The sequence below is a fragment of the Caretta caretta genome, chromosome 3, assembly GCF_965140235.1.
Source record: "Caretta caretta isolate rCarCar2 chromosome 3, rCarCar1.hap1, whole genome shotgun sequence".
NCBI lineage: Eukaryota > Metazoa > Chordata > Testudines > Cheloniidae > Caretta > Caretta caretta.
The window spans coordinates 183,884,346-183,897,280 of record NC_134208.1 but is presented as its reverse complement, the minus strand read 5'-3'; the positions used below and the strand labels follow the sequence as shown (position 1 = coordinate 183,897,280).

Sequence of the window (12,935 nt, the reverse complement as noted above, 5' to 3'; positions counted from 1 at the left end):
ATAGAACAGTCACCAGATGACAACAAATTTCTGTCTCTACCAGCCTGGCTTGAATATAAATTGGTGACTTAGAAGTTAAAGGCTATTGTCGGTCCCATGAACCAAATGAAAAGTTCTCTGTCACACGCCATATATCAAATCTGGTATAGAGAAGTCACAGGAACAATCAAATAATGTAAAACAAATTATCAAAGCACACAAGATTACAACTGGTGATGAAGTGACAAAGTCACTAAACAAATGCAAAGGAAAACGTGTCCAAGATCTTATTAGAGAAGCAGACCATTCGAATGGAGATAACAAAAAGCAGCCAATATAAACTTACAATAAAACTTTCTGGAGAGATTGTAGCTTATGTACAGTAGGTAAAAACTTAATGCCAGTGTTTGATATTGACCTAAAGAGGGAGAGAACAAATGAAGATTATTAGCTGTGGCTCAAGAATAAAATAAAACTAACAAAGAAGAAATACTGGAATAAAATTGGCAATCATGTAGGGTATAATTAATCCGTGTGCAGAAGGCCTATACACCAGGGAAGCCATACTTATGTTGTATAGTATGGGTGGGATATTCAAAAGTAGTGGCCTAACCATGAAGTCAGGAGTAAAACTCTCACTGATTTCAGTGGGAGAGGAGTAAGGGCAATGCTGACTGCTTTCTGAAATGCTACTCTCAGGACTTAAACTGGTGTTGTCTAGGGGCCTTTCACTGATCCCCTGTACAGGGGTGCATTTCAGCCTTCATTTGTTAGGTTTCAGAAATGTATTTTGCTTAGATGTCAGTTCATCAATAGTGCTTTAGTTCAGCAACTGAAAGATCCAGGTTAGGGATTGATTTTAGGATACCCAAAATAAAATGAAAGAAGGGCATGCCTATTATACAGATTGGGGGGACCTAAGAATCAAGAGTAGAGAGCACTCGATTTCTAGTTTTACAACTTTTATTGATTTAATAAAGACATGAACTACCAGACTGAGAATAATTAAAGTACCTGACCTTCTGGAGTGAAGAAAGATTCTGTCATGGCGTTTGTTTCTCCACTATCTTTTAAGCTGATTAATCCCAGTGATACAGAATAACATATTTTTATAATATGCGTTTGTAAATATGAACTAATTTTTAAACACAATTTTTAATCTTCACTTTAGTGGAATTGTCATTTCCACTGGAAAATGCCACCATCACCACCACCACTTGGTCCCCCAAAGGGTGGGTCATGTTGGTCAGCAGAGCTTGCACCCCACAAGTGGGAAGAGGAACTTGTAATGTCTGCATGATACAGCAGTCACTATCCTTCTGTTTTCCCAAAAGTATTGGGCAGGATTCTGTTCTCACATCAGGTATGTGTAACTCGACTGGTTTTAATGGCATGGGATTGTGGAGTATAAAATTTAGAAAATCATAACACTTTTATTAAATCTACAGGTGGTGCAGTGTGTGGAGTGCACTGGTGGACAGGACAATGATTAGAAACAGGAGAGACTGTTTTTAGCAACTCATGTGGCAGAAAAACTAAAAACACTGGTTAAAGCATAGTTCTGTCGGGCCTCCCTCTCTCTTTTGTACTCAGACAACAAATCTCTAGAGTGGATAATCTTGTAATCTTGTTAGAATGTAGATAATCCCATTTACTGGATATCCGTCCTGCAGGACAGTGTTGTCAATATATTTACCATGTAATATATATGTTCTGTTGATGCTACCTTTAAACAAGTGTCTCCTTTAATCTACATTATAACTGAATCCCATCTACCATACATATAAATAGCTCTGTAGCAGCTCGCTTCTCCTCAGATTGTCAATGGCTACATTCCAAAGTCATAGTTGTCTTTTAAAAAAGGTTACACAGGATGGAGTGTTTTTTTCCAAAAAACAAAACACCCACCCACATCTCTCTTGGGTTTTCTGGCACTCATTTGCAGATATTGAGCCAAATTCCACTCTTATTTATGCAACCATAGGAGATGCCCCATCAAATTGAGAGCATGGCTTAACTTATTAACTTATTGTACATATTTGTTAAAGGAACCAAATTCTTAAGTCAGAGACAAAGATGAGATTTCTAAATATTTCATACTGGTTTATATTATAAACATACATATATATATATATATATATGTACACATACATATCCTAATAAAATAAACAAACTAAGATCAGAAGTTAGTTTTAAATGCAGAAGCCATTTGAGATATAAGTCAAGAATTCAGCAGTTAAGAACACACTCAAATAACCTTTCAGAACAAAAAGTCAGATCGGCCAGATCCTCAGCGGAAGCAAATTGACATAGCTCCAGATCTGGCCCTGTATGTTACATGCAAATCCCAAAAGATAGTTACATATAATGTGGAAGAAAATTTCTAAACGAAGTGGGAAAACCTCAGACATTTTGGTTGGAGTGTTTCAATTCTAATTCTTGAAAATGATCCAGTGGAATGTCAGTTCTATAATGAAGCTCTAGCAGGCAAACATGAACCAAGTAATTTGGTATATGCTAACATTCCACAGGAAGGTGCGTAGTGTGTAGGGAAGATTACCATAAAACTCTCAGGGGCAGACTGAGCCACTTAGCCACAGTCCTGAGTTGGAAGAACTGCAGAGTCACCATCCCCCAGGGGGAGCTTGTGGAAGGGATTGTACCTCAGGGAAACATAATTAATTTCGTTTGAAGCTCCTTAAGGTATCTTTCAGGTGGTGCAGCCTGCTCCTTTACAATGTGCTCAGCCCAGTCCATGGACTGGTACAGTCAGAGCTGTATAGTCAAAGTGCTTTCCCAAGTGCAAGGGCTACAAATGACCTTGAACCTAGAGCAGAGCATGCATATAGGTGGGGAATGTCTCTTTGTGCCTGCCTGCATTCCCTTCCTCCCCTGAGGACACACTTAAGGACCAGGGGTTATGTGAAATTCAGTGTTAATCATCATAATGCTGTACTGTATCCTTGTAGCAAGGCCAAAGATCTCTGTATTTAGGAAGCACGCTATTAATTGTGTGTGCCAGCTCTTCCAAGAAGTCATGTCCTGCATGCACAAACACAGTGATGGAAAGCCTGTGACAGTAGGTTTGCCATCTACAAAGCAAACTAGTTTACACATAACCTGAACATTGTTTCCACTTTTTCCTGAGACCTAGTTATACAGCCACAATCATGTTCTGAAAATGTTATATTTAAATACTGTTTTCCTTTTAAATTGAAATAATTCAAGGTGGGAGCTGGACATACCCACTGTAACAGCATCATAGGACCTAGATTACATATGTGAACTAATTTTGGAAAGAAAAGAGAGGTTTGAAAAGGCATTGTGACATGCCAATGTATAATACCTCATCTTACTATCCTTCCCCCATATGACAGTTAGATAAATTATCTTGTACCTGTGAAAAGGTCAACAAGTTACCATTTTGAAACAGACTCTCTCTCTTTGGCATGCATATACCCAAGAAAGCCAATTAACAATTCTGTCTCTGCTTGAGAAAGACTGGTGAGGAAGTTCATGGTGTGTTTTTTAGTTTGATGATGTCTGACCCAGAAAAGTTTATTATATTTGAGTACAGGATTTTTTCTCAGACTTTTTTCCAGTGATAATATAGGATGTTAATGGGCTGCAGTGGACTCCATTACTGTACGTGGGGATGTACTTCTACCAGAGCTGACAGGCAATACCATATTAATATTCGGTACTTAGAAAATGTAATTATCCCATAGGTTGATGGGAGCACTGAGAAATCTAGCCATCACTTCTTCCCTAGCCATAATAAAGAGCTAGTAATAGTATTCATATGTTTGAAGAATCTTACAGAAAACCCCTTAAGCAGCATACTGCAAAGTTCATTAAATTGATGGGCTACTGATATTTTAATACTTTGCCCAGTGTCTCTCCATCTCATGCATTGACAATGTTCTGTGTTTTATATTGTCTTCTGCAAACTGACAATAAGTACCTATTTTTGCTTTAGTTTTTTTGAACTGGGTTTTGACGATCCGATCACAGACAACGTACTGGCTGTGGATCTTAGAACACACGATTTGGCATACTGAACAGGCCAGTAACCCATTTAGTCTGATATCCTGTCATTGACATTGACCAATATCAGAACCTTCAGAAGAAGGTACAAGACTCGCAATAATGGGCAATTATATAACAACCTACAATTTCTTCCTAGCTTCTGATGGTTAGTCTGAGTTATGTTATGGTGCGTGAGGGTTTGTTACTCCCCTTACAATTTTTCTCCTATTTTATGAGTTGTGGATGTTCTCCACATATATAGTCATTTATACATGCCCAATCCTTTTTTGACTCCTACTAAGCACTTGGCTTGAATGGAATCATATGGCAGGGAGCCCCACAGATTAATTATGCAGTGAGTAAAAAAAGTATTCCCTTGTCTCAGTTTTAAATTTCTTGCTTTCCATTTTCACTGACTATCCCCTTGATCTTGTATTATGAGAAAGGGTAAACAGGAGAAGCTGATTTACCTTCTTTTTATCAGTTGTTCTTTTGTACATTTCTATTGTGTCCCCTCTGAGCAATTTCCTCCCTAAACAAAACTATCCCGATCTTTTCATCATTAAAATAAATGTATCTCTGTCCTCTAAAGAGAGGTTGAGAAAAAGGCAAATGGTAGCCTGTGAAACAGTCAAGAGCATGGAGAACATTGGGGTATTTCATCTAGAAATGTGCCAAGGAAGGACATCTGGGTATCATTGTAGGCATAGGAGGGCATAAACAGCTTGAAAGTATAAGGGTCCATCACCATCACAGCACTCATTCTTTCTCTCTTTCTCGTTCTCAACAAATGACTATTCCAGGGTGGATACATATTAAATAGACACTGGGCTAGAGAGAGGAGATGGGAAGCCTTGAGTCCAGTGCTCTGAGGCTACCTACCAGATCAAGCCCCACATGGAACTTGGGCAACTGAATGTCTATCTTCCCCAGGTTTGCAAATTGCTCAGAGATTTAATGGAAGATAGGCTACAGTGGGGCAGAAGTGTGCATACCACAGGGTCCAAAACTTAGGGTGCCTAGGAAACTTTGACAGCAGAAAGTTAGCGTGAGTTTATGTACCGACAGGGCTAGACAGAAGCCAACCAGAAGTTTTGTGGATCGCAGTGGTGCTGTGCACAGGTACTTAGATGTCTAACTCTGGAGTTTAGGTGCCCAAGGTGCTTTGTGAATTGTACCCAGGCAATTAGAAATCATCAGAACTGGTTGAACAAATCGTTATGTAAATCAGCACAGCTCCATGCTGCTACAGTGATTTACACCAGCTGAGAATCTGGACCAACATTCATACCAACTTTTGGCAATTTCTATTGAGTAATTATTCAAGTTTATAACTGAATAATACTGCAAGGTTTGGCATTTTAGCAATTAAATAACTGTTTGGAAATATCTTTCCCCCCATTAAACTGTAGTAAGCACTGTCCCAAAGCTGCTGTGGAGGGGAACTTTAAGGAGAAATTGAACAAAGCTTTAGGGAAAATAAGGGAAAGGAACACAAAGAGATGGAAAGGAAAAAAGGAACCAGAATGTGAAAGAGCTGTTGGCAGGATTAATACTAGTGACAGGTCAGGCTATGACAGCTATGTGGAGAGAGAACGAGCACAACAGTCAGTGCCCTATAGTGAGCAGAGAATTGGGTGGGTTTGATAGCTTTGAGTTCAGTTTCCACGCATTCATAAGTGTGGATGTTTTCTTTGTTACACATGACTGTCTTGTAGCTATCTCACTTGGGCCATAATTCAGCGCCCTTTGAAGTCAAAGGAAAGAGTCCAAATGGTGCCAACATATAACTGGGCTGGGGAGGCTTACCCTTTCCTTGAGCATCCTATTTCATGCATTCCTACTTGGAAAAAGAGTGAAAACAGTGTATTGATATCTATGCAAAGACAGATGCTTTTCTGTTTCCACATATCAGTTAGTTATATTTGAGAAAATATGCTGTTGTTCACTCTTTTTTGTAGGCATTGCTAGTCCTGCCAAGTAAACTATATTTGGCATAGGCTATGCATTCTTTGCTGCTTGCTGTGAGGATTTTATTTAGGGTAAACAATGACATACTTTTGCACCTATGTAGCCGTCTATAGTCAAACATAAAGGTGTAGTAGTTCATAGAGTATGGGGTAACATTCAGTCTGGCAGCCAAAGGAAAAAGGCATGTGAATTCTACTCATGACAACTGGAATATCATTCATTTTCCCTATTGCCAAGTAAATATGCCTTTACCCCACAAGAAGATGTTTGCATTGTTATTTCCCAATTAAACACCCTGACATTCAGTTAGTCAAATTTCATTGTGGCTTCAGCTAGTTTTTGTACAGCAGACATTCAGCCAGACTCTAGCCAGGTTACAGCCCCATTGCTTCTCAGTGGCAAATGCCCAGCACAGCACAGCATCCCACTGGAGAAGGGGAACTCTCTGCTGGAACACTGCGCAGCATCAGGCCTGTGCCTCTGCCTACTTCCTTGTACAGAAGTTGGAGATATGGTGTGATGGAGGCTGTGCTCTGCTACCTCAATCCTCCACTGCGGCAGAGTCCATTACGGTTCCTCTATCACTGGCACAATTCAGAGCTGCTTGGCTGCAACTGGAAGTGGCTTCGAGGCTGCCTCTGGCCCTTTGGATTAGGGAACTATAAATTGCTTCATGACACGTGCCCCCACCTCTTGCACTGAGTGAATTTAGTTCTAGAACTTCATCTCCACTCATTAAAGGAATGCTGCACAACAGCCCAGCAGGGGCATACTATGGGGACAGAGAGGACTCCAGCAACACACAACTCAAAAGAGGGGATTTTTTTTTAAAAATATCTTGGGTCAGATCAGATCTATAAGATGTCTAGTGAACTGAAATGCACAGAATAGACAAACTTCATTAGCATTACATGAAGGTCCAAGATCTTAATTAGCAGACAATTGTGATGGCATTGCTCCTTAATGACAAGAAGCTTGCAACAAAATATCAGTGATATGGCTAACATTTAGAGGAGAGCATTCTGAAGCTCCAGTGGCAGAATCACTGTGTCTGATTCCCTTCTCACACCATTGATTCCTATAGAGTTACTACTGATTTACACCACTGTGAGAGGCAGCTCAGGGCCCACTATTTTATTAAATCAGTGGTGAATCCCAGCAGGTGAAGATTCCTCACAGTCTGAAAAGGTGTTTATTTAGGGCTGTCGATTAATCGCAGTTAACTCACGTGATTAATTAAAAAAATTAATTGTGATTAAAAAATTAATAGCAATTAATCGCACTGTTAAACAATAGAATACCAATTTAAATGTATTACATATTTTGGATGTTTTTCTATATTTTCATATATATTGTATTCTGTGTTGTAATTGAAATCAAAGTGTATATTATTTTAATTCAAATATTTGCATTGTAAAAATGATAAACAAAAGAGAGTATTTTTCAATTCACCTCATACAAGTACTGTAGTGCAATCTCTTTGTCATGAAAGTGCAACTTACAAATGTAGATTTTGTTGTTGTTACATAACTGCACTCAAAAACAAAACAACGTAAAACTTCAGAGCCTACAAGTCCACTCAGTCCTACTTCATGTTCAGACAATCGCTAAGACAAACAAGTTTGTTTACATTTACGGGAGATAATGCTGCCCACTTCTTATTTACAATGTAACCAGTAAGTGAGAACAGGCATTTGCATGGCACTTTTGTATCCGCCAATCCACATCTGAGATTTCCTGGGAAAGGTCAAACTAAAATGTAAACAAAGGCGTCGTCTGAATCATTCATGGACATGTGACTTGCCCAGGTGGCTACAAACTCCATCCTGTTGCTGTGATTTTGCACAGGAGAACAAAAGGGTTCCACCCACAAGAGAAAGAATATAAAAGGCCCTGGAAACCCCTCCCCCATTTTGTCTTCAGCTGGCTTAAGAGATGGCCTCTCCACACCAAAGAGATGCCTGAAAGAAACTGGAACAAAGGACAGTAACTATGGGAGTGTGAGTGATTGCTGGACCCAGACTAGGAAGGAATCCAGTCTGTGAAAGAAGCTTATTGGAACATCTCTGGGGGTGAGATTTCATCAGTAATCAGTTTCTTAAATTATTAGGCTCAGACTTGTGTATTTTGTTTTATTTTGCTTGGTAACTTACTTTCTTCTGTCTGTTATTACTTGGAATCACATAAATACTACTTTTTATATTTAATAAAATCATGTTTGCTTATTAATTAACCCAGAGTAAGTAATTAATATCTGGAGGAGCAGACAGCTATGCATATCTTTCTATCAGTGTTATAGAGGGCAGACAATTTATGAGTTTACCCTGTATACACTTTATACAGGGTCGAATGGATTTATTTGGGGTTTGGATCCCATTGGGAGCTGGGTGTCTCAGTGCTAGAGACAGGAGCACTTCCTAAACTGTTTTCAGTTAAGTCTGCAGCTTTGGGGATGTGGTTCAGACCTGGGTCTGTGTTGCAGCAGGCTGGCATGTCTGGCTCAACAAGACAGGGTTCTGAAGTCCCAAGCTGCAGGGAAAATGGGCTCAGAGGTAGTCTCAGCATATCAGGTGGCGGTCCTAACTTGTCACAGTCCCCTGTACTGATTTACCTGCATTCTGTCATATATTTCATGTTATAGCAGTCTCAGATGATGACCCAGCACATGCTGTTCATTTTAAGAACACTTTCACTGCAGATTTTACAAAACACAAAGAAGGTACCAATGTGAGATTTCTAAAGATAGCTACAGCACTTGACCCAAGGGTTAAGAATCTGAAGTGCCTTCCAAAATTTGAGAGGGATGACGTGTGCATCATACTTTCAGATGTCTTAAAAGAGCAACACTCCAATGCAGAAACTACAGAACCCGAACCAACGAAAGAGAAAATCAACCTTCTGCTGGTGGCATCTGGCTCAGGTGATGAAAATGAACATGCGTTGGTCCGCACTGCTTTGGATCATTATCGAGCAGAACCCATCATCAGCATGATCGCATGTCCTCTAGAATGGTGGTTGAAGATGAAGGGACATATGAATCTTTACCGCATCTGACATGTAAAGATCTTGCAATGCCTGCTATAAAAGTGCCACGAGAATGCCTGTTCTCACTTTCAGGTGACAATGTAAACAAGAAGTGGGTAGCGTTATCTCCTGCAAATGTAAACAAACTTCTTTGTCTGAGAGATTGGCTGAACAAAAAGTAGGACTGAGTGGACTTGCAGGCTCAAAAATTTTACATTGTTTTATTTTTGAATGTGGGCTTTTTTCTACATAATTCTACATTTGTAAGTTCAATTTTCATGAGAAAGAGATTGCACTACAGTACATGTATTTGGTGAGTTGAAAAATACAATTTCTTTTGTTTTTTTACAGTGCAAGTACTTGAAATCAAAAATAAATATAAAGTGAGCACTGTATACTTTGTATTCTGTGTTGTAACTGAATTCAGTATATTTGAAAATGTAGAAAACATCCAAAAATATTTAAATAAATGGTATTCTATTATTAACAGTACGATTAATTGTGTGGTTAATCACAATTAATCATGATTAATGGTTTTAATAGCTATTAATTATGTGATTAATCCCAATTAATTGTTTTAATCACTTGACAGCCCTAGTTTACTTATCGGCTTGACAAGTATGATTTAACAGGGCTGCCTAGAACACTAATGTGGCCACAAAATGCTGCAAAAGCACTTCCAAGCTGCTCAGCAGGACAATCTTGCACCTGCACTGCACAATGAGAAGGCCCATTAAACATCAGACACCGAGTCATCTTTCAGCTGCCTTCACAACTGGAATAAGGATTTATTTACTGATACTCATACAACTGGAATTTCTGGTAATTCCCTGTGAAGATTATTTCAGTTTAACATAATTGTGGGACTGTTACAGGAGCTTGCTCATAGAGTGGAATGTGGGGTTGGAGTGCAGATAGGCCATAGGATCTGATACTGAAAGGTACTGTGGGCCTTGAAACATAGAATCATAGAAAATTAGTGATGGAAGAGACCTCAAGAGGTCATCTAGTCCAACCCCCCACTCAAAGCAGGACCAACCCCAACTAAATCATCCCAGCCAGAGTTTTGTCAAGCCAGGCCTTAAAAACCTCTAAGGATGGAGATTCCACCACCTTCCTAGGTAACCCATTCCAGTGCTTCACCACTCTCGTAGTGAAATAGTTTTTTCTAATATCCAACCTAGACTTCCCCCACTGCAACTTGAGACCATTGCTCCTTGTTCTGTCATCTGCCACCATAGAGAACAGCCGAGCTCCATCCTCTTTGGAACCCCCCCTTCAGGTACTTGAAGGCTGCTAACAAATCCCCCCTCACTCTTCTTTTCTGCAGACTAAATAAGCCCAGTTCTCTCAGCCTCTCCTCATAAGTCATGTGGCCCAGCCCTCTAATCATTTTTGTTGCCCTCCGCTTGACTCTCTCCTATTGGTCCACATCCTTTCTGTAGTAGGTGCCTCAAAACTGGATGCAATACTCCAGATGTGGCCTCACCAGTGCAGAATAGAGGGGAATAATCACTTCCCTCAATCTGTTGGCAATGCTCCTACTAATGCAGCCCAATGTGCCATTAGCTTTCTTGGCAACAAGGGCACACTGCTGACTCATATCCAGTTTCTTGTCCACTGTAATCCCCAGGTCCTTTCCTGGAGAACTTCCACTTAACTAGTTGGTCCCCAGCCTGTAGCAGTGCATGGGATTCTTTCATCGTAAGTGCAGGATGCTGCACTTGTCCTTGTTGAACCTAATGAAATTTCTTTTGGCCCAATCCTCCAATTTGTCTAGGTCACTCTGGACTCTATTGCTACCCTCCAGCATATCTACCTCTTCCCTCAGCTTAGTGTCATCCGTGAACTTGCTGAGGGTGCAATCCATCCCATCACCCAGATCATTAATGAAGATGTTGAACAAAACCAGCCCCAGGATTGACCCCTGGGGCACTTCACTTGATACTAGCTGCCAACCAGACGTCGAGCCGTTGATCACTACCCATTGAGGCCGATGATCTAGCTAGCTTTCTATCCACCTTATAATCCATTCATCTTGGACTATACTGTAATTCTTTAACTTGCTGACAAAAATACTGTGGTTGACCGTATCAAAAGCTTTGCTAAAGTCAAGGTATATCACATCCACCGCTTTCCCCATACCCACAGAGCCAGTTATCTCATCATAGAAGGCAATCAGGTTGGTTAGGCATGACTTCGATCATCACCTCTTCCTTGGCTGAACAAGTTTGTTTTGTCTCTAAAACAAAATTGAGTACGCTGGCAGAAGAAGATTTCATACCACATTTTAATGAAATCAGTGAAAAGAATAAAATTCACCACTTTTTGTTCTACTCGTGAAACTTCTTACAATCTTTATTGACTGGAAGCACAGCTGCAATTCGAGTGCAAAGATTGTGCTGTGCCAAGAGGAGACAAGGTAACTTTTACAACAAATAATAGAAAAGTTACTAGTGATAAACCCTTCTCTTTTTATGTTCCCGAACATTCTGGCACTTAATGAGATTATTTCCTCTTGTCAATTACAGCAGTTATTTTATTAGGTAAATATAAGTTGATCTAATATAATGAAATGACTGGAGATAATTCATCATCTTTCACAGTACCACATATTAAAACTAAGGTATAAGAGTCTATTCTTTATTGATTTTGTACGTACGTAGCCCTTTTTGTTCATTGTTTTTCATATTTCCTCTCTATTAATAACTTCTTCTATTTGCCATATATAAAGTAGCTTCTTTCATCCCAAGGAAATACACATTTAAGACTATGGGAACATAAGGGTAGCCTTACTGGATCAGATTAGTCCACTATCCTGTCTCCTACAGCAGCAAGCATACAATGCTTCACATGAAGGTGCAAGAAACCCTGTAGTATGCAGACATGGGATGATCTATCCCCATGAAAGTCTCCTCTCCCTAACAAAAATTACCATAGGGCCTGAAGTATGAGGTTTCATATCCCTTCCAATGTTTAGCAGTAATTATGACAATTCTGGATATTCTTGTTATCCATATATATTTCCAGCCCCCCTTTGAATTATCCTAAATTCTTGAATATACCCATATCATGTGGCAATGAGTTCTGCAGTCTAATTAGACACTGCATGAAAAAAGTATTTGCTTTTATCAGTTTTGAATTTGCCACCTTTCAATTTCATGGCATGGCCTCTTGTTCTTCTGTTATGGGACAGCAAGGACAGAAGGGAGGACAGAAGCTCTCCATTTACCTTCTCCAAACCCTTCAGCATTTTATATACTTTTATCATGTTCCCTATTTCTCTCTTTTCTAAGGTGAATACTGTCAGAGCCAGGGAATGAGGGGTTCTAGCTGGCAGGGCCTGGGAAAGAAGCAGAACCAGAAGCTTTGAAGAAGCTGCACTTGGGCAAGCACATCAGTTTGGGTTTTGGCTTCAGGAGTGATGGAAATAACACTCCAGGGGCACCAGCAGCAAGGGGTGGGGCTGTTTTCCAGCTTCCTTAGCATCTGGAGGGGGCCAAATGTGACCTGTACTCTCAGTACTGGCTACAGTCCTCTGTGCCATGCTCCACTGAATGGCCACAAGGAGACAGTGGAAGTTTTGGGGAGGAATGATGCACTAACCAACCTGGCGGATGGCAAACTCTTTTCTGTTCTATGTAGGTTCTTATACCCGCCCCCTCATCATCATTGTCTCTGAGAACCTAAAAGGATGTTACCCTTTTCACTTGGCAGCCCAAAGGAAGGCAGTGAGATTGTGAAACTGCTCATCCACCAGGGACCCTTAAACTCTAAAGTGAACAGAATGCTCTTTGAGAGCAGAGAACTCAAAAAGTACAGCTCTTACATCAATCCCAAGAATAAGAGTAATGAAAGCACACTGCCCCATGCTGCCCAGCACAGCCATACAGGTGAAGGTTCTCCTGGAGGAGCTGATTGACTCAACTGAT

General features: G+C 40.2%; 1 protein-coding gene across 4 annotated transcripts in view; it reads right to left on the bottom strand.

Annotated features, from left to right (window-relative positions):
* FSHR (follicle stimulating hormone receptor) overlaps positions 1-12,935 on the bottom strand; it is a 163,404-nt gene that overhangs the window by 35,244 nt on the left and 115,225 nt on the right. For 3 of the 4 annotated variants that reach the window (XM_048842931.2, XM_048842932.2, XM_075127180.1), the window contains exon 5: positions 326-397. The exons of the other annotated variant lie outside the window; for it this stretch is intronic. In XM_048842931.2, the coding sequence (XP_048698888.1) occupies positions 326-397 (72 nt within the window). The remainder of the gene's footprint in view (positions 1-325; positions 398-12,935) is intronic. 4 annotated transcript variants of the gene reach the window in all.